Raw genomic sequence first — 27,197 nt, forward strand, 5'->3', positions numbered from 1 at the left:
AATGAATTAAAGAAAGGAATTCTTGCATACAAGCTCCAGTTGCTATAAGCCAGAGGGGCAAGAATACTCAGAGAAGCATTTCAGTGAACCACAAAACTGAGATATATTTAGTTCCTTGGCTAAAAGCAAATGACAGCTCTAAAGTTCATATACCTACTACACCTTGATTGCAAACTTCCTCATTGGGAAGTACTTCTCCCTTTTCTTCTCACACTCTGTCTTCAAGGATGCCTGCGCTTGTAAAGCCATATTCTAATGAATTTAACCAACAAAAAAGAGCACCATAGTTAAGTGTTGTGTGAGAAAGCGTGTCCAGCACGCACATGGATGCACACACAAGAACACGCCCGCACACACACACAAATTAGTAATTATAGGGATGGGGTGCTCCCAGACCACCTACAACCATCTAGTAGAAACCTTGGGTATAGGCTGCATCTACTCAATCAGACCTCAGATGTATTCAGCACAGTTTATTTGATAGGAACCATACCCTCAATCATGTTTTTCTAACATAAAATTTACAAATTCTGAAATCACAAAAATTTGGTGCATTGTGAGGTGTTGATTTTGAAGACCATACAAAGCCAAAATACATGTCACATAATCCAAAACTGGCTTCCACTAATGTATGTACATATCCGTATGGTTAGATCAACCAAAAATACTTAAAAATTACGAAAATTTGTGATTACTACTAGGTGGGTGTAGGTGCTCCTATATATATATATATAATTCTTATGTTAGAGGGCTTCATAAGGCCAATTAGGTCAAAACACAGAAATGATTTTGTTTATAACTGATGCTGCATGTAGAAGTTACAATCTGTTAACACTCGATTCCAGATGCACCTTTTCTTATGAGTTATTGCATGCACAAATTATTTTAAGGCATTGGTATATTACTCTCAGAGCACAACCGCATACCACAGCAAATTAAACAACTATACGAAAATTGAACAGCATTGCAGATAAAATCATGAAAAATTACAAACACTACCAGAAACAACTGCAATATACAGCGAGCTGGTAAAGTTGTTTACTTGTTTATGTATTCCATACAACAAAATATTAGTTAATTTAGCATTACTCGTAGGCCTGTGAATGTGTAGTAGCACTTAGTAGACCACTCAGAGATAAATGACTCTATATGAAAAGAATATCTTAAAGTTTTAGAATAAAAAGTAGCATCTTTGAGACAGAAATCCTTCAGATTTTATTTGCATAATTAATATTATCAGTAGACCAATTCAGCATAACGACATCAGTTCAACAACTTTCTGTTACATTCTGCCAAAAATACCCACTGTCTAACATAGTGCAACCTCCAATTCATGGGAAAGACATCATTCACCATTTGTATCAAAGAACTCCTCAACTGCTATAGGCATGGTCTGGAAACTCGATGAATAAACTCGTGACTCAGGGCATGTCACCACGGATTGGATCCTTGCAGAGTCAAAAAATCAATGTAACTCTTTTTATATTACACTGGCCCGAGTTTTCTATAGACTCATCTGGAACATGAATCAAAGAGTTTGATATATCATTTTTCTAAAAAAACCTTTGCCTTCCCATGGTTCGGATACCTGCAGAGTCAAAAAAATCAATTACACTTGCCCGAGTTTTCTATAGACTCATCCAGAACATGAGTCAAAGAGTTTGATATATCATTTTTCTAAAAACCCTTTGCCTTCCCAGCTACTCCCCCTTTCTTTGTTTGAACACTCAAAAGGCCTCCATTTTGATGACCTGTTTAGAGCTTTGCCTTCCCAGCTACTCCCCCTCATTTTTCTAAAAACCCTGGGAAAGAAATTTATCACGAGGACCACCCAACATTTGGTCTAGCCAAAGTCTTCTCCCTTCAACCAGCCAAAATCAAGGTGCTCGAGCCACCTAGCATTTGCTCAGATCAAAGAATCTGCCCTTCAACCCAGCCAAAGCCATCTCTCTCTCTCTCTCTCTCTCTCTCTCTCTCTCTCTCTCTCTCTCTCTCTCTCTCTCTCTCTCTCTCACACACACACACACACACACACATCAGTGCAAGTTTGTGTTGTGAGCCACAAATGACAGGTTTGATCCTTTTTTTCTTTTTTTTTCTTTGATTTTAATACCAAATAGGATCACTCATTGAACTTCTATTTCAGAAATGGTGATCGTCATTCTCCCTTTCACGTGAGGGCAAGCTTGTAAAAGTCACTACACTTTTTCAGGCAATAACCGACACAATAGGCTCCTGAAACTAGTTTCAAAGGGATATTGCATGTGTACCCTATGTATCAGAGGATATTGATATGCATCTTAATGTTAAAATGTAACATAATTTAATATGTAATCTCATAGTTTTAGTTTACTTTTAAAGTTTAGTTAGGATTAGGTTAGTTTATTTAACTAGATTACGTTTCTTTTTTCTTTTTTAGTTTATTTTTGGACTTATTTGGCTTTATGCTTTTTTGACCTAAGTCAAAAAGCATAAAGTAGAGAGAGTCGTTGGACCCCCAACGGCTCTATTTAGAGCCGTTGGGAGCCCAACGACTCCCTCATTCCCTCTCTCCCTTGTATTATAAATATGGGGTGTTACCCCCTTTTAACCTATGTTTTTCATAAAGCCCCTTTTGGGATTTCATATATCAAAGCTTATATTTTTTATGCCTTTGTGCACTTGTGAGTGTTCTCCTTTGTGCCTTTGTGCACTCTTTGTGTTTCTAGCATTGTGTTTATACACAAAGTCTCTTTGTATAGAGATTTTTACACTTATGACACATCCTAATATAAAGTGTATCTTACAGTTAAGATAGATGTAATATATGTATTACTGTTTTGTATGCTACCTCCCTACGTATATGTACATTTTATTCTTTATATGGGTATTCTTGTACTTTTTCATACCATGAGGTAGAGTCAGCAGTTTTTGCCTTTTCATACTATGAGGTAGAGTCAACAGTTTTTGCCTTCTAGTGAGGTAGGTGTAGGGTTGGTAAACAAGCCGAGCTCACCTTGTTCAAGCTCGGCTCGTGCTCGTAGGTAGAGGAGCGAAGCCCGATTCTGAGCCAAGTTTGAGTCAGCTGAGCTGAGCCACAAGCTGGCTTGTGTAAAAAAAAATTATATGAAAGATATTGTTGTCAACGATGGGATTTTAACCTCAACCTCTCTTTCACATGCCTTGTGGTCTAACCAACTGTACAAAACTACTTTTTATAATACATGCTGCACATAAATTGTATATTTTATAATCTTACTAGCTTACACGAGTCAAGCTGAGCCAAGCACCATTTGTACGTGCTCAACTTGTTTTTTGTTAGCGAGCTGCTTGTGGCTCGGCTCGCGAGCCAAAACCAAGCCGAACAAGTAGTTTACTGGCTTGATTCCCAGCCCAGGTAGGTGTAGATGATACGCCACTTTGGCTACGTGTCCCTAGTGACATGAGCGGATATGCTCGGACACCGACATGTACGATATTATTTTAATTTTTGAAATAAGTTTTATTACATTTAATTTTATTTCAATAAAAACAATTTTAATATTAAATATTCAAAAATAATTTTTACTACGAAACTGAGACAAGCCAAAACAATCGACGTACCCATGTCGACACAGGAATGGGTACCGGGCGCAGTGCGGGTATGCCGCGGGTAGGGTCCAATACAAACCCGAAATATTTTCTTAAAATCTGCCTTGGCCAAACCCTCAACTCTCTCTCTCTCTCTCTCTCTCTCTCTCTCTCTCTCTCTCTCTCTCTCTCTCTCTCTCTCTCTCTCTCTCCGACTGCAAGGTCACTTGAAGGAGCTCACCTCCAGCAACATTCCAGCAGGCGATGAAGAGGTAAGAGCAACATCCTTCTCTTTTTTTAGGGTATTTTTAAATTATATTTTCATATATTTAGTTTATATTTTCAAATTATAATTTACATCAGTTTATGTTTTCAATTTATATTCAGTTCATATTTAGTATATATTTTCAGTGTTTATAATTTATATTTTCATTTTATAACTTTATATTCAGTTTCTATTCAGTAAAAATTTACAACATTAAAAGAAACAAGCACAAAAGATTTGTTGTTTAGGCATTCTAATTTCTAACCTCTGATTACTTTCACGAAGTAAAGGAGAATATAAGTATCTAAATTATAAATTTTTTTATTTACTTCTTTGTAGTTTGTATATCAAGTATTATACTTTTATTGCATATTTAATACATAATAATTTAATTTCTTTGCAGACAAGCGAACACCAAGTTGAGTTTTGGAACGTTAATGTTGAAAATTTTGATTTAGAAGGGAATCATGACTTTGAAACTTTGAGCATGGAATTAGATGATCATGTTCTTCCATCATCAATTGATACGGGTGATGAAGAAACAGACTAGCCATGACTTTTTTTGTTATGGCCTTTTGGAATTTTGGACCTTTTTGTTTTTTTAAGTTTGTTATTTGTTAACTTGATAGTTGATATTATATTTATGAATGCCTTTCTATATTTTTGTTTGCTAAGTGCTAATTGTTAGGTATTATTATCTGAAATTGCTATTAGCTTGTTATAACTTGTTTCTTCAATTGTTAATTTGTTAGTTGTACCTTGTTGTTTCTCAATTCTTGAATTTTGATTCTTTGAATAAAAGTTGTTAGCATGTTACTAGTTTAGTTGGTTGTTAAATGTTAAATGTTAAATTAATTTATGTCGTTGCCTTGTTGGAACAATGGAATTTGATTCTTTAAATTTATTTTGTATTTATGTGAAGAGTACTTTGGTGCCTCTATATAAGAATAAGGGTGATATACAAGATTGCACAAACTATCGTGGTATAAAACTCATGAGTCATACTATGAAACTTTGGGAGAGGGTGATTGAGTCTAGGTTGAGGAAGATTGTCATGATATCGGAAAATCAATTTGGTTTTATGCCTGGAAGATCAACTATGGAAGCTATACATCTTCTTAGACATCTTATTGAGAGAAATAGAAAGAGGAACAAAGATTTGCATATGGTTTTTATTGATTTGGAGAAGGCTTACGATAGAGTACATAGGGACGTTCTCTGGTGGACAATGATAAAGAAAGGTGTTTCTCTCAAGTACATTAATATAATTAAAGATATGTATGAAGGAGTAGTAACCAATGTCCGCACTTGTAGAGGGGTGACAACCAATTTTCCTATAACGGTTGGGTTACATCAAGGATCTGCTTTAAGCCCTTTCCTATTTGCTATAATGATGGATGAGCTTACGAGATCAATTCAAGAAAATGTGTCGTGGTGTATGTTGTTTGCTGATGATATTGTTTTGATTAATGAGTCTAGAGTTGGGGTTAATGCTAAGTTAGAATTATGGAGACAGACATTGGAAGCAAGAGGTTTTAAGTTGAGTAAGAGTAAGACAGAATACATGGAATGTCAATTTAGTAAGCAACAAAGTAGTGATGGGAGTGTAGTGAAGCTTGGTGAGCACGAAATACCGGTGGATGATTCTTTCAAATATTTGGGATCTATCATTCAAAAGTATGGAGAAATTGATGGAGATGTAAATCATAGGATAAAGGTTGGGTGGATGAAATGGAAAAATGCAACTGGAGTGTTGTGCGATCGTAGAATGTCATTGCGGTTGAAGGGAAAGTTTTATAGGACGACTATTAGGCCCGCTTTACTATATAGTACGGAATGTTGGGCTGCCAAGAGACATCATATTCAAAAAATGAGTGTCGCTGAGATGCGTATGCTGAGATGGATGTATGGAAATACAATAAAAGATAAGATTCGGAACGAGGAAATACGTAAGAAGGTAGGCGTTGCACCCATTGAAAATAAGATGAGAGAGAATCGTTTACGGTGGTTTGGACATATTCGACGAAGGCCTGATGATGCTTCAGTTAGAAGAATGGAGAAATGGGAAAATTTATTAGTTAAAAGAGGTCGGGGTAGGCCTAGGAAGACATGGATGGAGGTGATAAGAAAGGATATGAATGCTTTGAACCTCACCGAGGACATGGCATTGGATAGAAATGAATGAAGAAGAAGGATTCATGTGGAAGACCCATAATTATTTTCTTTGTTGGTTCATATCGCCAACCCCAATTGTTTTGGGATGAAGGTGTAGTTGTTGTTGTTGTTGTTGTTGTTGTTGTTAATATATATAGCCATATCCTCGTACCAACATTTTTTGGAATTGCCTTGTCATACCTGCACCCATACCAGTAACCACACCCATACCCAAGTGACAGATTTTGTATTCATTAAAAAATGGTATCCTAGTGTCCCACTGTAAAAAAAATGAACTTTATGCAACATAAAATTAATCGACAATAAGCAATAGACCGAAAAACCATGTTGAACATTATAAAACCTGCCCAAATATTAAAAACAATTGAATAAGCAAAGCAAACAACTATGAATATCAACAAATGCCAAATAATTTAAAAATAATCTAAATTCTTAAAATAAAGTGCTAAAACTAATAGCAAACATGTATCCAAAATAAAATTAATCAACAACAAATGCACAAAGCATAAGATATTGCAATCGTCAAGCATAGTAAACATTATATTACAAAACCTCCACAAATATAATTAAGACTGACAGCAAAAATGTATCCAACATAAAATTAATCAACAAATGCACAAAGTACAAAATACTAATATCAGGAAGCATAGTAAACCTGTTAATTGTTATATTACAAAACCTGCCCAAAAATTAAGAATAATTTAATAAACAAGCAAACAATTGCCAATATCAACAAAAGCTATGCAATTTAAACATAATCTGAATTCTTAAAACACATACACAAAAAAAAACAAAAGAACCTTTTTTGTTCTTCCATTAAAAGATGGACAAGATGAGCATGACATAAAGGTAACACCACATTCAATTCATACAATTATGTCATGATTATTGCACTACAAATAGTGCCTGCAAACATTAAAATGATACAACAAAAAGTCATCTGCAAGCAAAAAAGACTTATTTGACAATGTATGAATTACTAACAACAAAATTGTCCATAACAAGTATAATATGATACAGTCCCTAAAAGAATAGCTTAAATACATGGACAATTCATGTATAAAAAATTTCATATATTAATCTGTCATTTACAACAAAAAGGAAAACTAGTTGCAGAGAAAGAGAGACAGACACGGAGACAGGAGACAAAGAGACAAGAAGAAGAAGAGGCAAAGGAAGGGGAGAGAGAAAGAAAGATAGGGACAGAGAGAGAAGAAGAAGAAGCGGAGGAAGGGGAAAGAGAAAGATAGACAGAGACAAAGAGAGAAGAAGAAGATGTGGAGGAAGAGGGAGAGAAAGATAGACATAGACAGACGGACAGAGAGAAGAAGAAGAGGTGGAGGAAGGGTGAGAGAAGAAAAAGAGGCAAGGGAAAGGGGAGAGAAAGAGAGACAGAGAGAAGAAGAAGAGACGGAGAAAGCAGAGAGACGAAGAAGAAGAGGAGGAGGAAGGGGAAGAGAGACGGAGACAAAGAGAAGAAGAAGAGGCAGAGGCGTACCTGGAGCGATGGCAGAGGGAGACGACGGTGGGCAAAGGTGCAAGGCAAGGGTGGTCGAGCCTACGAGCGCAACAAATAGAGAGGAAAAAAAAGGTTTATAAATAACCCCCCCACCCCACCCCACCCTTTTGTTGTAAAATAAAAAAAATAAACATTAAACGTAATTGCCCTAGCACCTAGGAGAGGGAAGTTTAAGCGTCAACTAGGCGCCTAGTCGGGAAAGTGAGTTCCCCTATTGGGGTAAACTAGGAATCATACTGATTCATAAGTTTCTTTACGACTAGCCCGACTAGGCGCCTAGTCGGCGTGTTTGACTACATAGAGCACAACCATAACCATTCAACATTCTAGAGAGCACAACCTTGACGGTCAAATAGTCCAACTCTCACCCTTTAATATATCCTTATCAACCAAATAAGTGACCATTGACCAGCCTAATTCTTGAACCTTTTAGGATTTTTAGGGGCAATTTGGAGTGTTGACTGCCAAATTGCGTTGTTGACCACACCTAACCCACCTGGCCATCTTGGCTAGCTGTTTTCTATATCTATACTAGTCAGTTTGGTCTTAATACCTACCTATTAGGCTAGGATCTATATAAACCCAATACATTCACCATTTTCATCATTGATTTCAAGAGCTCTTCTCTCTTACATTCTCACTTTCTCTACTCCAATATGTGAAGTTCTTAGGAAGGAATGAAAGAGGCAATTCAAGGGTGAATTTGTTGAGTTGTTTGGTCTCATTCAATGTTGTGAAAAGCGCTGATGCGTAGCGTAGCAGTCCACCAAAACCTGACGCAAAGCGTAAGCCTCTAGGTGTAAAGCGTATATCACAAAAGAAATTTAAAAAACCTTTACAAAATCCTTTAAAAATATCTACAAACACAGATAAATAAAATGTTTTATCGATGAAGCAACAACCAATAAGAAATAAAAAATCTCAAATATATACCAAAAAATATGAGATTAACATGTAAAAGTAACATTAATGCAATAACTTGATCTATGTAAGTATCTAAGAAATAAAATATAAGCATTCAATAAAAAAAATTACTAGAATCACTAACAATCAAAATTTTCAGGATCATCCGAAAATTTTCTGTATATTAGCATTAATAACCAAATGTTAATGTATTTGTTCAAAACTCTACAAAACAAGAATATTACAAGTCTACAACATTCACAAGTGCAAATGAACGACCTAGAAAACATAGTCCTATGATATAAATTAGGCTCTAGGCTCATGTGTCTCATAATCCTCAATATCCAAGCCTTCAATGTCATCATCTAAGAGATGAATATAAACATGTTCTCGTTCATCCTCATTATATGTCTCACCATCATCGGCATTTTCTTCCTCCACATCCTCAATCACTTTTTTTTTCCTTCAATAAATAATATACTAAATACTTATTGAATAAAATTAAAAATATATATTTACATTAATAGCAAGTAAAAGGAATATAATTTTACCTGGAGCATGTGATGTCCTGTCTTAGAACCATTTTGTGAATCATGATATGAAATATATTCTTCAATATGCACATGTTCAATGGCGTTTAAGTCGAAGTTCGATTCCAACCTTGAATCTTCCAACCAATTGGGATCACTAGGCAATACGGGATCTTCATGCTCAACAATTCACTCATCATCTGAGTCTATATGATCTAAACATATAAGGTATTTGGTAGCCTTTTTCCTCATATTTTTCTCTCTTAACTTCATATTATACATGACAAAAACCAATGCATTCATCTTCTTTTGTTCAAGTTTATTCATCTGTTTTGAATGTAATTATAATTTCAAATCATTGATAATCAATTATAAAATAATTGAACATATAGAAATGTATTTCAAAAACAAAATACAAAGTCACATATCAATGAGAAGATACTTCAATTTCTCACATAACCCAATGCACTGCAGGTCAAACTTAGAATTCAAATTGCAAAATTCATCAATTCAGAATTTTTGTGTTCAAATGAACACCAATCAACTGCATTTAAATAAAACAATAAAAAATAATAAAAACATGAATAATGTTACAAGCCCTTTTCCTTTTTAAATGCATTGATTTAATAAAAAAACAATAAAAACATTACAAACTTACCAAGACTTTTTATTTTTCGTATTGTAATGGTTGTCTCTCTGCCAAATAACACCTTTGTTTTTTTTAAATGCATCAATTTGCATTACAATTTTCAATCGAATATTTGCATCATAAACCAATTTTTCAACACAATCATAAAAACCACTCATAACTTCTCCATATAAGTTAAGTTGTCAACATAATGAAATTGATGATTTAAATAATAGGCATCTTTGCTTTTTTTAAATGCATCGATTTACATTACAATTTTCAATCGAATATTTGAATCATAAATCAATTTTTCAACACAATCATAAAAAACACTCATAATTCCTCAATATAAGTTAAGTTGTCAACATAATGAAATTGATGATTTAAATAATAGGCGACTGCATGCAAAGGCTTATAGAGTTACAAGTCTCACAATCTGTCAATGGTGTCCCAAATAAGTTTATATTAGTCATCCACGTTACCAAGATTCGAAGCAATTTCCTCATTTACTCTATCCATTGCCTTATACAAAAATTTTATAGTAGGCTCATTCGCATCCACTAATCGCAATATTTTTACGAGAAGCAACGTAGCTTTAATTACATAAGATATAACATCCCAAAACTCATGATAATTAAGAACAATATGAGCAATGTTCTTAGCATCCGCCTTCTTATAGTGATTAAATGATCTAAAATATGAAGACAAAAATATCAACTTCAGCACTTTCTTGCAACATTTAATATTATGAAGCGTGAGATATGATGTAACAAAATGAGTGACGACTAGACGTAGAATTTCTCTCTTCTTTGTCATATTTCTCATTAAATTTAATACTAATGCATAACTATAGATATATCTTATTATTTTCTTGGACTTTTCTATTGTATCTTTAAAATTTTATACTTTTTTAATATTTTCTAATGTCAGATCCAAGCAATGCGCCGCACATGGTGTCCAAAAATATGTTTTACCTGTTGTCAACATGTTCTCAGCTGCCACATATTTTGGTGCATTATCTGTAATAAATTGCACTACATTCTCTTTATGAACTTCTTTAACAACTTCTTCAAACAACTAACAAAAATTTTAGTTGTTTTTTACGTCACTGATGCCAACTAAATTAAAAAAATATTGTCTCTAATGACTTGTTCATAATAAAATTAATTAATTTTTTTCTTTTTTCGTTTGTCCAACCCACTGCCATAATACTGCAACCAAATTTGGGCCATTTTTTTAACTCATTTAATGTTTCATGTGTAGAGTCCAAATTATCCTTCAAAATCTACGCTTTGATCTCGTGGTAAGAATGTGGTTGGAACCCTCGCCCATAATTTGCAACAATTTCTAACATTGAACCAAAATAAAGATTGCTGAAAAGATTGAATGAAAGCGCATTGGCATAAAAAAATGTTAATGGCACGACACATGTCTTTTCTCTCATCCCTTTTGAATATCGTATTAATTATGGTTTGTCATGCTTCTTTGATCATAAATTGGTCTATGGCCAAAGTATTTGATCCAATGACATTCACATTATCGAACCAAAATAAATTTTCATCATCCAATCGCATGGCAAACATAGTTGAAAATTTGTATAAGTTGTTTAAAAAAGTTGTTAAAGAAGTTCATGAAGAGAATGTATTGCAATTCATTACAGATAATACACCAAATTATATGGCAGCTGAGAATATATTGACAACAAGTAAAACATATTTTTGGACACCATGTGTGGTGCATTGTCTGAATTTGATGTTAGAAGATATTGGAATGATATCAATCTTTAAAGATACAACAAAAAGGGCAAAAAAATTACAAGATATATCTTTAGTCATGCATGAATATTAAATTTGATGATAAAGTTAACAAAAAAGATGAAAATTCTACGTCCAGTCGTCACCATATCTCACACTTCATAGTATTGGATGTTACAACAAAGAGTTGAAGTTGATATTTTTGTCTTCAACTTTTAGATCATCTAATTATTATAAGAACGCGGATGCTAAGAACATTATTTGTATTGTTCTTAATTATCATAAGTTTTGGGATGTCATATCTTATACAATTAAAGTTACGATTCTTCTCGTGAAAGTGTTGTGATTAGTGAATATGTACGAGTCTGCTATGATAGTTTTGTATGAGATAATGGATAGAGCAAAAGAAATTGCTTCGAATCTTGATAATATGGAAAGCAAATATAAACTTATTTGGTACACCATTGAGAGACGATGGGACTTACAACTTCATAAGCCTTTACATGCAGTTGCATATTATTTAAATCCCCCATGACAACCTCAACCTAGATAGAGAAGTCATGAGTATTTTTTATTATTGTGTTGAAAAAATGGTTTCTGATAGAGAAGTCATGCAAATGTTCGATTGAAAATTACAACACAAATCGATGTATTTAAAAAGGCAAAGGGGTTGTTTGGCAGATAGGCAGTCATTACAACAAGAAAACTAAAAAGTCTTGTTAAGTTTGCAATATTTTTATTATTTTTTTATTAAATCAATGCATTTAAAAAGGCAAAGGAGTTGTGACATTACTAATGTTTTTATCATTTTTTATTGTTTTATTTAAATAACTCCGCCTGTGTATAACTATTTAGTTATACACTCCGGTCCCAAGCCTGGATAAAGGAGGAGGGTTGTGGTAGGCCAGTGACAGCCAGCATAAAAACTTAGCCATACCATATGAATATGAACCAATATGAGAATTTCGTTGGGGTGTTCCCTACTGAGCGACACGTTGTACTCTATAGGCCCAGAGGCAGTGATAAATGGGCAAGGGTTGCTAGGTCGTCGCCCAGAAGCGACGCATCACACCGACGCCCGAGTGTGGTGTCAAATAGGCAAGGGTTCCCTCACTTTGTTGGATGGGTGGGGGGTAAAGAAGTTAGTCCAAGACCATAAAATTAGGTTAGCCGCTTGGAACATAGGGTCTTTAACTGGTAAGTTGGTAGAGTTAGTAGATGTTATATGTAGGAGAAAGATTGATATTTTATGTCTACAATAGACCAAATGGGTAGGTGAGAAAGCAAAAATGATAAAACCTTAGGGATATAAGATTTGATATACATGAATAAATACGAATAGGAATGGAGTAGGGATTGTTATGAGTCGTGAGTTTATAGATAATGTAGTTGAGGTCAGTAGGAAGGGTGATAGGATTTTACTTATTAAATTAGTATTAGGTATGGATATTATTAATATTATTAGTGTTTATGCACCTCAAGTAGGTTTAGATGATTCCATTAAGCGTCAATTTTGGAAAGATTTAGATATAGTAGTACAAGGGATATCCCATGGAGAAAAGCTTTTCCTCGGCGGTGACCTTAATGGACATGTAGGCATTAGTAGGGATGGATTTGAGAGTATCCATGGAGGCTATGGTATAGGAGAAAGAAACGAAAGTGGAGAAAGGATTTTAGATTTTAGTTTGTCCTATGATATGATCTTAGCAAACACTTGGTTTAGGAAGAGGGAGTCTCACCTAGTAACATTTAAAAGTGGGGTTAATACGAGTTAGATAGATTTTTTTCCTACTTAGAAAGAGAGATAGGAGTTGTTGCATCGATTGTAAGGTTATACCGGGAGAAAGTCTAGCTACACAACATAGAGTCTTAATTTTAGATCTTAGAATTAGACAATGCCGCAAAAGGGATAGACATAGGATAGATCCTAGAATTAAGTGGTGAGCACTGAAATGAGCTAAACAAGGAATGTTTGTAGAGCATCTAACCATAACCAGATCCCTCAATTTCCTATCTAGCCTATAAATATCCTTCTCGCCCTCTTTGGTATCCAACTTGTCATAAACCTCCTTATATACCTTATCCCTAGCGTTTCGAACTATTTTTTTAGCTTCCTTCTTTGCTATCATATACTTCTCTAAATTCTCATTATCATGACTCTTAGATTTCTATAACACTCTCTTTTAACCTTAATAGCTAATTTGACATCCTTGTTCCACCATGATGTATCCTTACCTAGCGGTGCACCACCTTTAGACCCACCCAATACCTCCTTAGCCAACTTTCTCATGCCACCCGCTATCTTACTCCACATTGATTCTGAATCATCTTCGAGACACCAATCAGCTTCCTTAACTACCTGGTTTTTTAAGTTTTTAAAAAATATTTTGAGGGTTACATTTTATGCCTCGCTTCAATTTTTGGGCTTGTCACTTGGGTACGGGTACGAAGGGTATGATGTGGCAATTACAAAAAATGTGGGCACGGGGACATGACTATATATATTAAATATTACATAAATACAAAATAAATTGAATATAATCTAAATATATATATTATATCTAAAATATATATTATATATTGAAAATATAAAGTTATAAACTGGAAATATAATTATAAATTATAAATTGAATACAAACATGTATATACATAGGGTAAAATGGTGTGTCCAGGTGTCGACACGGGTACGAAGGGCAAAATAGAGTGTCTGTGTGACAAGCTATGCCTCAACGCTTCTCACAACATTGGTTTGACCCTAAAGAAAGGGCAAAAAGCAATGTTGTGAAAAGCGTTGAGGCGTAGCGAGGCGCTCCACCAAAATCTGAGGCGAGGCGTAAGCCTCGAGGCGCAAAGCGTAAGCCTCGAGCCGCAAAGCGTAAGCCTCAAAAAAAATTTTAACTTAAAAAAAACTATAAAAATAATCTAAAATTATAAATAAATAAGAAATGCTTTATTGATGAAGCGCCAACCAACACGAAATAAAAAATCTCAAATAAATACGAAAAAAATATGAGATTAACATGTAAAAGTAACAGTAATGCAACAACTTGATCTATATAAGTATCTAATTGCATAAATATGAGCATTCATTCAATAAAAAACTAACATTAACAACAAAATGCATATTAGCACTAACAACATCATGTCATAATTAAAAAATGCATGTTAACATTAACAACCAAATGTTAATGTATTTGTCCAGAATTCTTCAAAATGAAAGTGTTAACATTCACAATTACAACTGAAAGTCCCAAAAAACATATAAATGGCCAATAGCTCTATGATATGAATTAGGGCCTAGGCTCTTGTTGTGTCTCGTCATCATCAATATTTAAGTCTTCAATATCATCATCTGAAGAATCCATATAAATAGGTTCTTCTTCATCTTCATTCTCTGACTCTTCATCATCTACACTTTCTTCATCCACGTCCTCAATTACTTCTTTTGCTTTTCTTTTTCCTTCAATAAAAAATCATGTATCAAATATTTATGTTATGTAATTAAAAAAATACATTTATATTCATAGCTAGGTAAAAGGAATATAACTTTACCTCGATCTCTTGAAGACATGTCTTGCCTAGAACCACTTTGTGAAACATGAGGTGAAGTGACTTTTTCAATAGGCACATGCTCAATGGCATTTATGTCGAAGTTCGGATCCAACCATAAATCCTCCAACCAATTGGGATCACTTGGCAACACTGGATCTTCCTTCTCCACAATCCACTCATCGTTTGAGTCTATATGATCTAGACATATAGAGTCTTTGGTAGCCCTCCTCTTCATATTTCTCTCTCTTAATTTCATATTGTACATTACAAAAACCAATGCATTCATCTTCTCTTGTTCAAGTTTATTCCTTCGTTTTGTATGCACCTATAATTTCAAATCATTGATAATCAAATATAAGATAATTAAATATATAAAAATGTATTTCAAAAATAAAATACAAAGTCACAAACCAATGAGAAAGTACTCCAATTCCTCTCACAGCCCGATGCACTGCATGTCAAACTTAAAATTCGAATTGCAAAATTCATCAACTCAGGATTTTCGTGCCCAAATGAACTCCACCAATCAGCTGCATTCAAATAAAATAATAAAAAATTGATAAAAACATTAAGAATGCCATAATTAACAAAAACATAAAAAAAATATTGACAAATAACAACATAATTGCAAACTTACCAGGACTTTTTAATTTTCTTGTTGTAACAGCTGCCTCTCTGCCAAACAAGCCCTTTGCCTTTTTAAATGCATCGATTTGTGTTGTAATTTTCAACCGAATATTTGCATCAGAAACTAATTTTTCAACACAATCATAAAAGCCACACATAACTTCTCCATCAGGGTTGAAGTTGTCAGCATAATGAAAATGTGGATTTAAATAATAGGCAGCTGCATGCAAAGACTTATGAAGTTGCAAGTCCCATCGTCTATCAATGATATCCCAAATAGGTTTATATTTTCTTTGGACATTGTCAAGGTTTGAAGCAATTTCCTCCTTCGCTCTATCCATTGCCTCATACAAAAATCTCATAGCAGGCTCGTCTGCATCAACGAGTCGCAACACTTTCACGAGAGGTAGTGTAGCTTTAATTGCATATGATATGGCAGCCCAAAACTTATGATCATTAAGAACAATATAAGAAATGTTCTTAGTATCAAATTTCTTATAGTAATTAGATGTTCTAAAATTTGAAGATAAGAACATCGACTTTAACTCTTTCTTATAACATCCAATACTATGAAGTGTAAGATATGTTGTGGCAAAACGAGTGACGGCTGGACGCAGAAGTTCTTTCTTCTTTGTGAATTTTCTCATTAAATTTAATACCCATGCATGACTATAAATGTATCTTGTAATTTTTTTTGCCTTTTTCACTGTATCTTTAAAAATTGATATCTTTCCAATATCTTCTAACATAAGATCCAAACTGTGGGCTGCACATGGTGTCCAAAAACATGTTTTTCCTGCTGTTAACATATTTTCAGCTGCCACATAATTTGGTGCATTATCTGTAATGAATTGCACCACATTACTTTCACCAACTTCTTTAACAACTTCTTCAAACAACTTACACAAATTTGCACCAGTTTTTTCCATGCCGCTGATGTCAACGGACTTCAAAAATACTGTCCCAGATGAGCTGTTCACAAGAAAATTAATTAAGTTTTTTCCTTTCTCATTTGTCCAACCATCTGCCATAATACTGCAACCAACCTTTGTCCACTCTTTTTTGAACTCTTTCAAAATTTCATGAGTACAATCTACCTCGTCCTTCAAAATCCACGTTATGATCTCATGATAAGAAGGTGGTTTGAACTCTCGCCCATAATTTGCAATAGCTTCTACCATTGCACCAAAATATGGACTGTTGCAAAGATTAAATGATAAGGCATTTGCATAAAAAAATCTACCAATGGCACGACATACATTTTTTCTTTCATCCCTTTTGAAAGCAGTGTTTATTGTGGTTTGTCGTGCTTCTTTGTTCACAAAAAGGTCCATAGAACCAGCTGCACTTGTTTTTGCATCACTACCTGATCCACTAGCTTCTTTATTCACATTATCGTTGGTTGATGATCCAAAATAAACACTTCTCCCGATATCCAACTTGTTTTGTTCTAACTCTTCTTTCTTTAGCCTCTGATCCTTTAGATGATTCTGAAAAAATCTTTTTACGTCAGGTGGAACCACTTCGCACATGCTTACACCATGCTAGTGATGTTTTAGCCTATAGATGCCTCTTGTAGTCTCTTTATGACAGTAATTGCAAATTACATGTCCTACGAGTTTGGGATCTTTAGTAGGATTTGGAACTTTAACTCCATGATCCCATCCTACATCTTTTGTCATTGTTCAACTGCAAAAATACATAACACAAAATATATATTAACATCATGCATTCTGCTGACCACATTACATGAAAACAAATGCAAAATAGACAATCTTGGTGTATAAGCTATATACGAATCCTAGAAAAAAACATAATTGACAAGAAAAAAAATAATAAATATAATTAGGTCAGATTTTTAATTGGGTCTCAAAGTTCATTCAATAATGCACACTTATAGCCACACACACACATAGTAGAGATAGAGTGGAGGTAGTTTGGATCCCAGATTTCTTCTAAAAAACAAAAAGAAAACACCAACCAACTCCAAGGCACTCCAAACAAATTTTGCATCGATTGAAATGAATACCATCACAAAAAAACACCAACAAAAGACAAAAAATATCCTTAAAAACACAAATAAAACACCAACGAAATTTGTCTTCCTTTTTTTCGAAGAAAGATGAGCATGTTAAACTAACAAAATAACCATCCCTAGAATTCAACAAGAAGGTATATCAAGAACTTCTCAGGAGATCAACCCCAAGAAATTGTGAAAATGCCGGAAAAAAAACATATATTGAATTTGTCTTCCTTTTTTTCGAAGAAAGAAGAGCATGTTAAACCAACAAAATAACCATCCCTAGAATTCAACAAGAAGGTATATCAAGAACTTCTCAGGAGATCAACCCCAAGAAATTGTGAAAATGCCGAAAAAAAAAACATATATTGAATATGCTAAACAGAGGTCACCATTATGTTCGAATATTTCAGATGCTTAACATAAGAAAGGGAGAATATATGGAAAATTCTCAATCAGAGGACTGAGATCTTTTGATTCCAGCAATTCGACAGGGATAAAAAATACATATTTTAATGAAACTTAAAATATCTGAATCAGATGAGTTCACACAAATCAACACCAAAAAAAAAAGATGAAACTTAATAAAAAGAGGAACCCACTAATTCTAATGAACGAAATCAGTCAACAGGGGAAAAAAACATAAGGGGGAATATATGGAAAATTCTCAATCAGAGGACTGAGATCTTTTGATTCCAGCAATTCGACAGGGATAAAAAATACATATTTTAATTAAACTTAAAATATCTGAATCAGATGAGTTCACACAAATCAACACCAAAAAAAAAGAAAGATGAAACTTAATAAAAAGAGGAACTCACTAATTCTAATGAACGAAATCAGTCAATAGGGGAAAGAAAACATACCAATTACATTTAAAGATAAAAATGGTATCATTTCATTCATATTTAGATGCAAAATAACATAAAAACAAAGGAACATATTGTTCAGAAACAAACACATCTACGTATAAATCACGAAAAGCAACTAGAAAGAAAGAGAGAGAAACAAAATAAAAAACGAAAAGGGTAGAAGAAAACCCAGAAAATTGTTACCTTCAGATAACGATGTCTCAAAAAACAGAGAACTTTACCTGTCACCAGAAAACGCAGAGGTCGCCGGCGGCGAGTGGTGGCCGGCGACAACAGTGGCAGCGGCGAGTGGTCGCACGGTGGTGGTTGTGAGTCGCTGGCGCGACGGGTCGCCGATGCCTTCTCAGCAGAGGAAAGAAGGTGGAAGAGGCGATGATCGGCGACGGGTGGTGGCCGGCGGCGAGTGGTGGCCGGTGGCGAGTGGTGGCCGGCGACAGCAGTGGCGGCGGCGAGTGGTCACACGGCGGTGGCTGTGAGTCGCTGGCGCGGCGGGTCGTCGATGCCTTCTCAGCAGAGGAAAGAAGAAGGTGGAAGAGGCGATGATCGGCGACGGGTGGTGGCCGGCGGCGAGTGGTGGCCGACGACAGCAGTGGCGGGGGACAGAGTGGAGAGAGAAGGGGCGAGGGCTTTCCCTCGCCCCGAAGCGCCTGTGTCTTTTTTAAAGACACAGGTTCTCGATCTTTCGAGAATACGGGCCCGGATCCGGGTCGAACTCGGGTCCGGGCCATCCAATTTTTAATGCGCGCCTCACTTTGAGGTGTGCCTCGCCTCAAGGCATACGCCTCAAGGCGCATGAGGCGTACGCTTTAATGATGTTGCGCTTTTTAAGTGCGCCTCAAATCGAAAAGGGCCTCGCCTCGAGGAGAGGCGCGCTTTTTGCGCCTTGAGGCGCGTTTTTAACAACACTGGCAAAAAGAGGAAGAGTGCAACCCTTTCTTTTTTCCCTATCCCCCCCACCCCCAAGAGAGAAAGAGCTATATCCTTCCCTTTTTTCCTTATTTTTGAGGGTCAAAGTAAAAAAAAATACTAAATGGACTAGATTAGGACTAGTCAAACAAAAAACATATTACTTTTGTTGTCCCTACTGCCTAGCTAAGGGAGATGACGAGTTGGAACAGTGTGAACCTTATAGAGGACAAGGGAGAGAGGACAAAATGCAATTTGTTCAACAATGATTGTGGAACCACGGTGTCCACTCATTGTGAAGCATTTAGATGCAATGTCATTGGGCCCTCCCTCTCGACGTCCGTGAAGCCCTCTATTGCAATGCCTATAAGACCTAGCCTTGTCAATGTCCATGGGCTTTGGCAAACACAAAAATTAAACAATGACTCAGTGAGTTGTTAGAAAGGATCCTTTTGGGTTGTTAATTTCAAACTAAAAAAACAGCAAACTTATGCTCTCTCTATATATATATGGCTAGATGTTTGGGTATGGAGATCAAATTGGATGGACTTTCAGGGGTTGCAGGTTTCCCACATATGATGCTCAAGGAGTCCTCTGGGCACCTTCTCAATGAAGGATTGATTACATCATGCTTCTAGTGGTATTGAAATGGATAATCTTTTGGGATTTTTCTTTTGATTTGTGCAAGTGCAAGTGTAAATCGTTTAAGGGTCGATATTGCATGTTCTGGTGTTGGGTCGTGCATATTGATCCAACCGATGTAGGGAATTGAGGAAGTAGACGTATCTGGGAATCAAGGAACGTTGCATGTATTTGATAGTGTTGTATACTAAGGGGACGTTTGATTGCTCATCCAAGCTTGGACAAAACACACTATCCAACACCGACAGGACATTGTTCTTGTCCATGATACGCTGCCCTATGGGACTTTTTTTTTGGAACGAAAAAAATAGTGTCTAGTGTTTGATTGAGCCAGTGTCCCACGCAATGCGCAGTCACACCCTAAATGGTGTGTCAATGTGAACACTTTCTTTGACACAATTCGAGAGGCGTAGCATTTCTTTTAGGCATGGATATTAATTTGCAATAGTTGATCATTGTGACACATTTGGTATAAGTTGAAAATCTTCATGCTATTGTTTGTTTGCAATGAATTTGGTCTTGGATTATACAAAACACCTTGATTACAATTAAGGGCTTTTCTTATATTTCCCTATCCATAAAGATGGGTGTGTGTGTATATATACATAGAGAGAAAGAGATAAAAACATGATTAATAAAATATGATAAAAGAAACATGCTAAATGGGTTTTTTGGGCTTTCCAATGCTTTTTCACAATTCTATCCCCATAGATATGTTTGGCATTGTCGATTTACCATGAGTCATCACCGAGATCACATTTTTCGATGAAATATAATATTTGTGGCCTTAAAATTTTAAGAAGATTTTGGATCGTTGATTTTTCAAACCTTACAAAACCCACCCATGTGTCAGAATCAAATGCTCCAAGCAAGGTTTAAGTAGCATACCGTTACTCGTATCGGTAGGGCCCCAAGTTAGATACGTAGCATATCGTAAAAATATATAATTTTTTAATAAACAAATTTCAAATTTTTCAAAAAAATCAAGAAAAATCAGAAAAAAAAATTAGCAAGAAATCTAAAAAAAAAAACATATCATATGAAACAATGATGAATTGCATAAAATGCAACCATAAAATCACATATGAAGCATTTATATCTCTATGAGTTGCATAAGACATCATCAAACATCAACTAATATAGATAATATTGCATGCATATCTAACAAGAACAATGCAAAATATTAAATATCTTGCAATCAAGAATAAGCCACAAGACTCATACTTTCATATTACATTAACAAAAACAAAATAACCAAGTTTATGAACACTTAAGTGTTAAATAACCAAGTTTTTTAAAAATATAACCTCGATCACCATCATCATTATCTTCTTCTTCTCCTGATGTTATGCTAGAGGTTGTGGGATCAAAAGTAGGGAGCTCATCTTCATCATACACATCATCTCAAGGATGGGCATACCCCCATTTCTGCCTCACTCAACTCTTTTTTGTCTTTTTCTCTCAGACCAATGAGTAATTGTTGGCATTGCTATTTCACGGCATCTGGCAAATCCCTTAGCATGCAGTGAGCAACATTTCCGGCTAAATGATGCTTCAACCAATGTTGTCAATATCGATGTGCATCGGCTATCTTTTAATAAATGTAAAAATAGCTTCAAATTATTTTTTGGTTTTTTTTAATATTATTTTAACATGTGTCACATTCTGATTGACACATAATATTGTTTAATTATTTTTTGGTTGATTAAAAATGATACACTTGAGTATCAGTATCGGCCGATGCACCTGAATCGTTGGCCAAACGATACATGTTCGATGTTGATACTGACAACATTGGCTTCAACTGAGAGATACCACAAGAAACAATATGATGGCAATAGTTGCAATCAATTTTCAATCGGTTTCACTTACTACTTGAGTGTCAAGCCCTCTCCCTTGCGCACAAATCGGCCCCTAAATCGCTCTCACGCTTCTTAGGGTGTATGGGTTCTCCTCTAAAGTCCTCTACACATAGGAGAAAATCGGCCTTAGGGAGGTCTTTAAAACACAAAGTTAAAAAAGGTCGAGTTTCGGCCGTTTTAAATTGTGGTAGACACATATCATACGATACACCCTGTATCATATGATACGGTACAATACCGGGTTGTATCATACAATATAGATACGATACACACTCATATCACGATATGTGTGTATCGTATCGAGTTAGGCCACAACGTCAAAATTTAAAAATAAACCCAAAAAAAACTTGAAAACCCATTTAGCATGTTTCATTTAGCATGTTTTTTCCAGCATGTTTTTCAGTTAACTTTCCTACTAAACTGTTTAATATCCTATGCCAACACCACTTATACCAATCTGAAACTAATCGTGGCAATTTATCCAGCAGCAATTGCAACTTCTCCACAAGCCCAAACCACCCTCGCATCTTACTCCTTATCTAAAAGGAGATGAATGAAAATTTATAACAATTTGGACAACACATACACCACACTATCATAACCACGGCTAGACAAACAGCTTCATTTAGATCATTTCATCGCACTAATATACCGACTAACTCCAAAGTGCAGCATGTTTAGGGGCATTTGGCTTTGCCCCAACGGAGACAATTCGAAGTCAGATGAGATTTGGAATCTCAAGGGGAACCCTGCAATTTCAAATCACGCACAAACGAGAAAACAACTCTCATTTTCCACTGCAAATGAGAGTCATTCTCTCACGCTTGCTTTGATGTGAGGGAATGGAGCCAATGAGAATCGTTCTTTCATTTGGGGCGAGACAATGATTCTCATCCGATAAAAACAACCAACCCCTTGAATGTATTTCAAAATGAAAAAAGTTCGTTCAACATAAACCAGCGCTCCTCTGCATTCAAATATTGCATTCCAATTGCTTCAAAACAACAACGTCCTAAAATAACAAAAAAACTGCTAATAATCACACATATTGAAAAAGAAAATCAAAAAAAAGGACCGCAATTGCTACTAATTGTAATGTATTTGCATCGCCACAACACACAGAGTCGTACCTGATGCTTGGTAAGGCGCCGGCGGATGACACGGGTCTTCTTGGGCCTCAAATCGAGCGGCAGATACTTCTTCTTCTTGTAAGCCTCCCTCAGCGCGGCCTTCTGCTTCTGCGAGATGACCGTCAGCACCTGCGCGATCGATAACCTCACCACCTTTCTAAGAATTCGAACAAGAAAACCCTCAAAATCTCTCTAAAAAAATCACCCAGAACGCGAACGAACCAAAGCAAACCGGAAACCCGAAATAGAGCAGCGAAAGGCAGGATCGCATGCCAAATGTAGCCGAATAAGGAAGTGAAAAATTAACCCTAGAAAAGAAGCAAGACGAAGAAGGAAGTAGAATTACATCTTGGAGAGCTTGCTCGGGGCGCCGCCAGTGACCTTGGCGACGCGGAGCAGAGCGAGCTCAGCCTTCAGATCCTTCAGTTGGTTCAGGAGATCCGCCTTCGTCTTCGCCCTGAGCCCGTGAACCTTGATTCTCGCTTCAGGGAAAAGGGAAATGAAACACCGGGAAAAATCTTAGGTTAGAAATGGCGAGAAAATGAGGCGAAACAAACGAGGAAATGAAGGTGAAATAGGCGGGAAACAGAAATCTGGGATTTCGATTACATGGAAAGACGCCGATTCTCACCAATGGTTGGTGACGACGCCGGAGGTCTCCTCGTTGGGACTGCAACGCGCAGAGGAGGAAGGCGGGCGAGGAAGAATTGAGTTAAATTTTGTGTACGTTAGGGTTTTTAGATGATTTACTCTTCTTAGTCTTCTACACTTCAAACTGTGATATATTTACAATGTAATGCAAGTGGGTTGGATCTGGATCCGATCATGCATGCCAGTGATGCGGATTGGGCTCTTGAAGAAGCAGATCCGAGCCCTATTTGGGATTATATGCCAATATTACAAAAAAAAAAAGAGGATTATATGTCAATATTCAAAAAAAAAAAAAGATGATTTGCTGCCAATTGACAGCATAACGTTGAAACCCAATGGTTTCAAAATCTAATATTGATTGAGTTACTCGATCGAATGGGCCATGTGCTAACTAAAGTAAGATTCAAACCTCCATCTATATGCAAACACATGCTCTCTCAATTGATCTATTCAAGCCCGTCTCTAACCGGGCGCTCTACAAAATCCTCTCACTGAGCACAGAATGTCTTCTCTTATTGAACTGCCATAGCCATGGTCATCATTTACAGGCATTTTTGAGGATAGAAATTAATACACCATTAATTAGATATAGTGCCTCTTAAAATCTAATACTCCCTTTATAACCATTTTTTTGGTTACATAGAGCCAATAAAGTCATATAATCATGTTTCATAATTTTTAATGAATCCATCAATCTTGTAAGGGTTTCCATGTGAGACCAGATCCAGCATCTTTCACTTGGTCATACAGAACGAATACCTATATTGTATCATAACCAATGCATCATGTATCATATATAGCATTTTATAATAAAATATGCACCAAATAAACTTGCATAATATCGTGGGTTATATCAATGATGTTTTTCTCACATGTTATGGGTTATTTATCATGTAATCGTGCAAAATTTTCATCATTTAATTTTAAATATAAAGTTTTCACACATGCTATAGGTTATTTTTTATAGTCATGTAGATTTTCTTCATCATTATATTCAAGTATGAGGTTTTCTGCATATGTTATAGGTTATTTTCTTCTTAGTCATGTGGTTTTTCATCATGTGAACCATAATACTTTTTTACGTATATTATGGGTTTAGCCATGACAACATGAGGTTTTAAATACATTAGCTAGATATTTCCTTCATGATATGTTTCTATTATGAAGCTATATACAAACTAGATTGACTTTTCATTATGATTCTTTTATACGCTCACACTACAAGAAATCTGTGGATTAGCGACGACCTAAATCCGTCGCTAAACAGTTTAGCGATGGATTAGCGTCGGATTAGTGACAGATAGCTTACATCATGATTTTTTCGATGCTAATTAGCGACAGAATATATATGTCGTTTGTTCCGTTGCTAAATTGCGATGGATTAACGAATGCCAAAATCTGTCGCAAGGTCATCGTTACTCTGTAGATGTTTGGTTTTGCGACGGATTTTTAGTCGTCGCTAATCCATCGCTAAATTCAATACCTATAGTAATTAGCGACGGATATATTTGTCACAATATATATATATATATATATATATTTGAAAATTAAATATCGAGAAAAAAATTCTCATGATACAATTTATATTTCCTATATAATTTATATTTCCTGTGAATAAAAAACAAAGTATACATCAAAATACATATAAAAGGAAACTGAAACAATTAATCGATTCACTATAAATTCGCAAGTTCTAATTATTTACAATTCAACATTTACATTTTTGAAACAAAAAGAAGGTAGAACAAATTCAACACATAAATCTAATCATCGCCAAGATTTTGTGTGTCCTCTTGTTCACTGTCTCAATTTGTCCCTTCAGCTCCACTACGTTGATTATTGCCAGCAACCTATATGAGAAAAGAAATGTCAGTATTGATAAACAAAATATACTGAAATAAATTATACTTTATATGTAATTCTATCATGCTCATATGTGTTATAAGGCAGTATATCATGCTCATATGTGTTATAAAGCAGCAAAAAAAACTTTATATATGATTCTATCGTGCTCATATGTGTTCAAAGGCAGTAAAAAAATTGTATATGTGATTCTACCATGCTCATATGTATTGTAGGACAGCAAAAAAACTTTATATGTGATTCTATCATGTTCATATGTGTTCAAAGGCAGTAAAAAAACTTTATATGTGATTCTATCATGCTCATGTGTTCTAAGGCAGTAAAAAAACTTTATATGTGATTCTATCATGCTCATATGTGTTATAAAGCAATAAAAAAACTTCGTACGTGATTCTATCATGCTCATATGTGTTCTAAGGCAGTAAAAAAACTTCATACGTGATTCTATCACGCTCATATGTGTTCTAAGGCAGTAAAAAACTTCATACGTGATTCTATCACGCTCATATGTGTTCTAAGGCAGTAAAAAAACTTTATACGTGATTCTATCATGCTCATATGTGTTCTAAGGCAGTAAAAAAACTTTATACGTGATTCTATCATTCTCATATGTGTTCTAAGGCAGTAAAAAAACTTCATATGTGATTCTATAATGCTCATATGTGTTCTAAGGCAGTAAAAAAATTTATATGTGATTCTATCATGCTCATATGTATTCTAAGGCAGTAAAAAAACTTTATATGTGATTCTATCATGCTCATATGTGTTCTTAAGTAGTAAAAAAACTTTATACGTGATTCTATCATGCTCATATGTGTTATAAAGCAGTAAAAAAACTTTATACGTGATTCTATCATGCTCATATGTGTTCTAAGGCAGTAAAAAAACTTCATACGTGATTTTATCCTGCTCATATGTGTTATAAAGCAGTAAAAAAACTTCATACGTGATTCTATCATGCTCATATGTGTTCTAAGGCAGTAAAAAAACTTCATACGTGATTCTATCATGCTCATATGTGTTCTAAGGCAGTAAAAAAAATTTATATGTGATTCTATCGTGCTCATATGTGTTCTAAAGCAGTAAAAAAACTTCATGTGTGATTCTATCATGCTCATATGTGTTCTAAGGCAGTAAAAAAATGTCATACGTGATTTTATCATGCTCATATGTGTTCTAAGATAGTAAAAAAACTTTATATGTGATTCTATCATGCTCATATGTGTTCTAAATCAGTAAAAAAACTTCATACGTGATTCTATTATGCTCATATGTGTTTTAAGGTAGTAAAAAAACTTCATACGTGATTCTATCATGCTCATATGTGTTCTAAGGCAGTAAAAAAACTTTGTATGTGATTCTATCATGCTAATATGTGTTCTAAGGCAGTAAAATAACTTTATACATGATTCTATCATGCTCATATGTGTTATAAAATAAAAAAAAAACTTAATATGTGATTCTATCATGCTCATATGTGTTTTAAGGCAGTAAAAAAACTTTATACCTCACGGGCACCGAAGCTCATGTTGAATGTAGACGAAGTTTCTCTGTTCTGAAAAAAGTTGCACAACTCATTACGGACAATGTTGGGAATGACTTTATTCAAAAAGTACTACATTTTGTCCTCAAGACGCTGACAGACACCATCCCAAGACATAGAGGGTCATTAGGACATTTAGAGTTGATGCTGGCAGAAAAACTCTGTGGGCTCGGGCTGCAGAAGGCAATGACTGGTGTGGTGTTCAT

At 35.2% G+C, this 27,197-nt stretch overlaps 2 protein-coding genes across 2 annotated transcripts; both read right to left on the reverse strand.

The window, feature by feature from the left end:
* Nucleotide 1: 1 nt before the first annotated feature.
* On the reverse strand, nucleotides 2–27,197 carry LOC149828323 (large ribosomal subunit protein uL29-like). The gene is made up of 4 exons (XM_090018155.1): nucleotides 27,068–27,197; nucleotides 23,281–23,416; nucleotides 22,935–23,091; nucleotides 2–231 (listed from the first exon to the last, which is right to left on the reverse strand). Exons 1-4 carry the CDS (start codon nucleotides 27,195–27,197, stop codon nucleotides 157–159), a joined length of 498 nt encoding a protein of 165 aa, XP_089874281.1. The 3' UTR covers nucleotides 2–156.
* Nucleotides 14,392–15,843, reverse strand: LOC149828324 (uncharacterized). Its single transcript, XM_090017372.1, has 4 exons — nucleotides 15,513–15,843; nucleotides 15,287–15,405; nucleotides 14,876–15,200; nucleotides 14,392–14,783 (listed from the first exon to the last, which is right to left on the reverse strand). The coding sequence occupies exons 1-4, from the start codon at nucleotides 15,841–15,843 to the stop codon at nucleotides 14,614–14,616; spliced, it is 945 nt and encodes a 314-aa protein (XP_089873498.1). The 3' UTR covers nucleotides 14,392–14,613.

The sequence above is a fragment of the Nuphar pumila genome, chromosome 9, assembly GCF_984573655.1.
Source record: "Nuphar pumila chromosome 9, dmNupPumi1.hap1.1, whole genome shotgun sequence".
NCBI classification, from domain to species: Eukaryota; Viridiplantae; Streptophyta; class Magnoliopsida; order Nymphaeales; family Nymphaeaceae; genus Nuphar; species Nuphar pumila.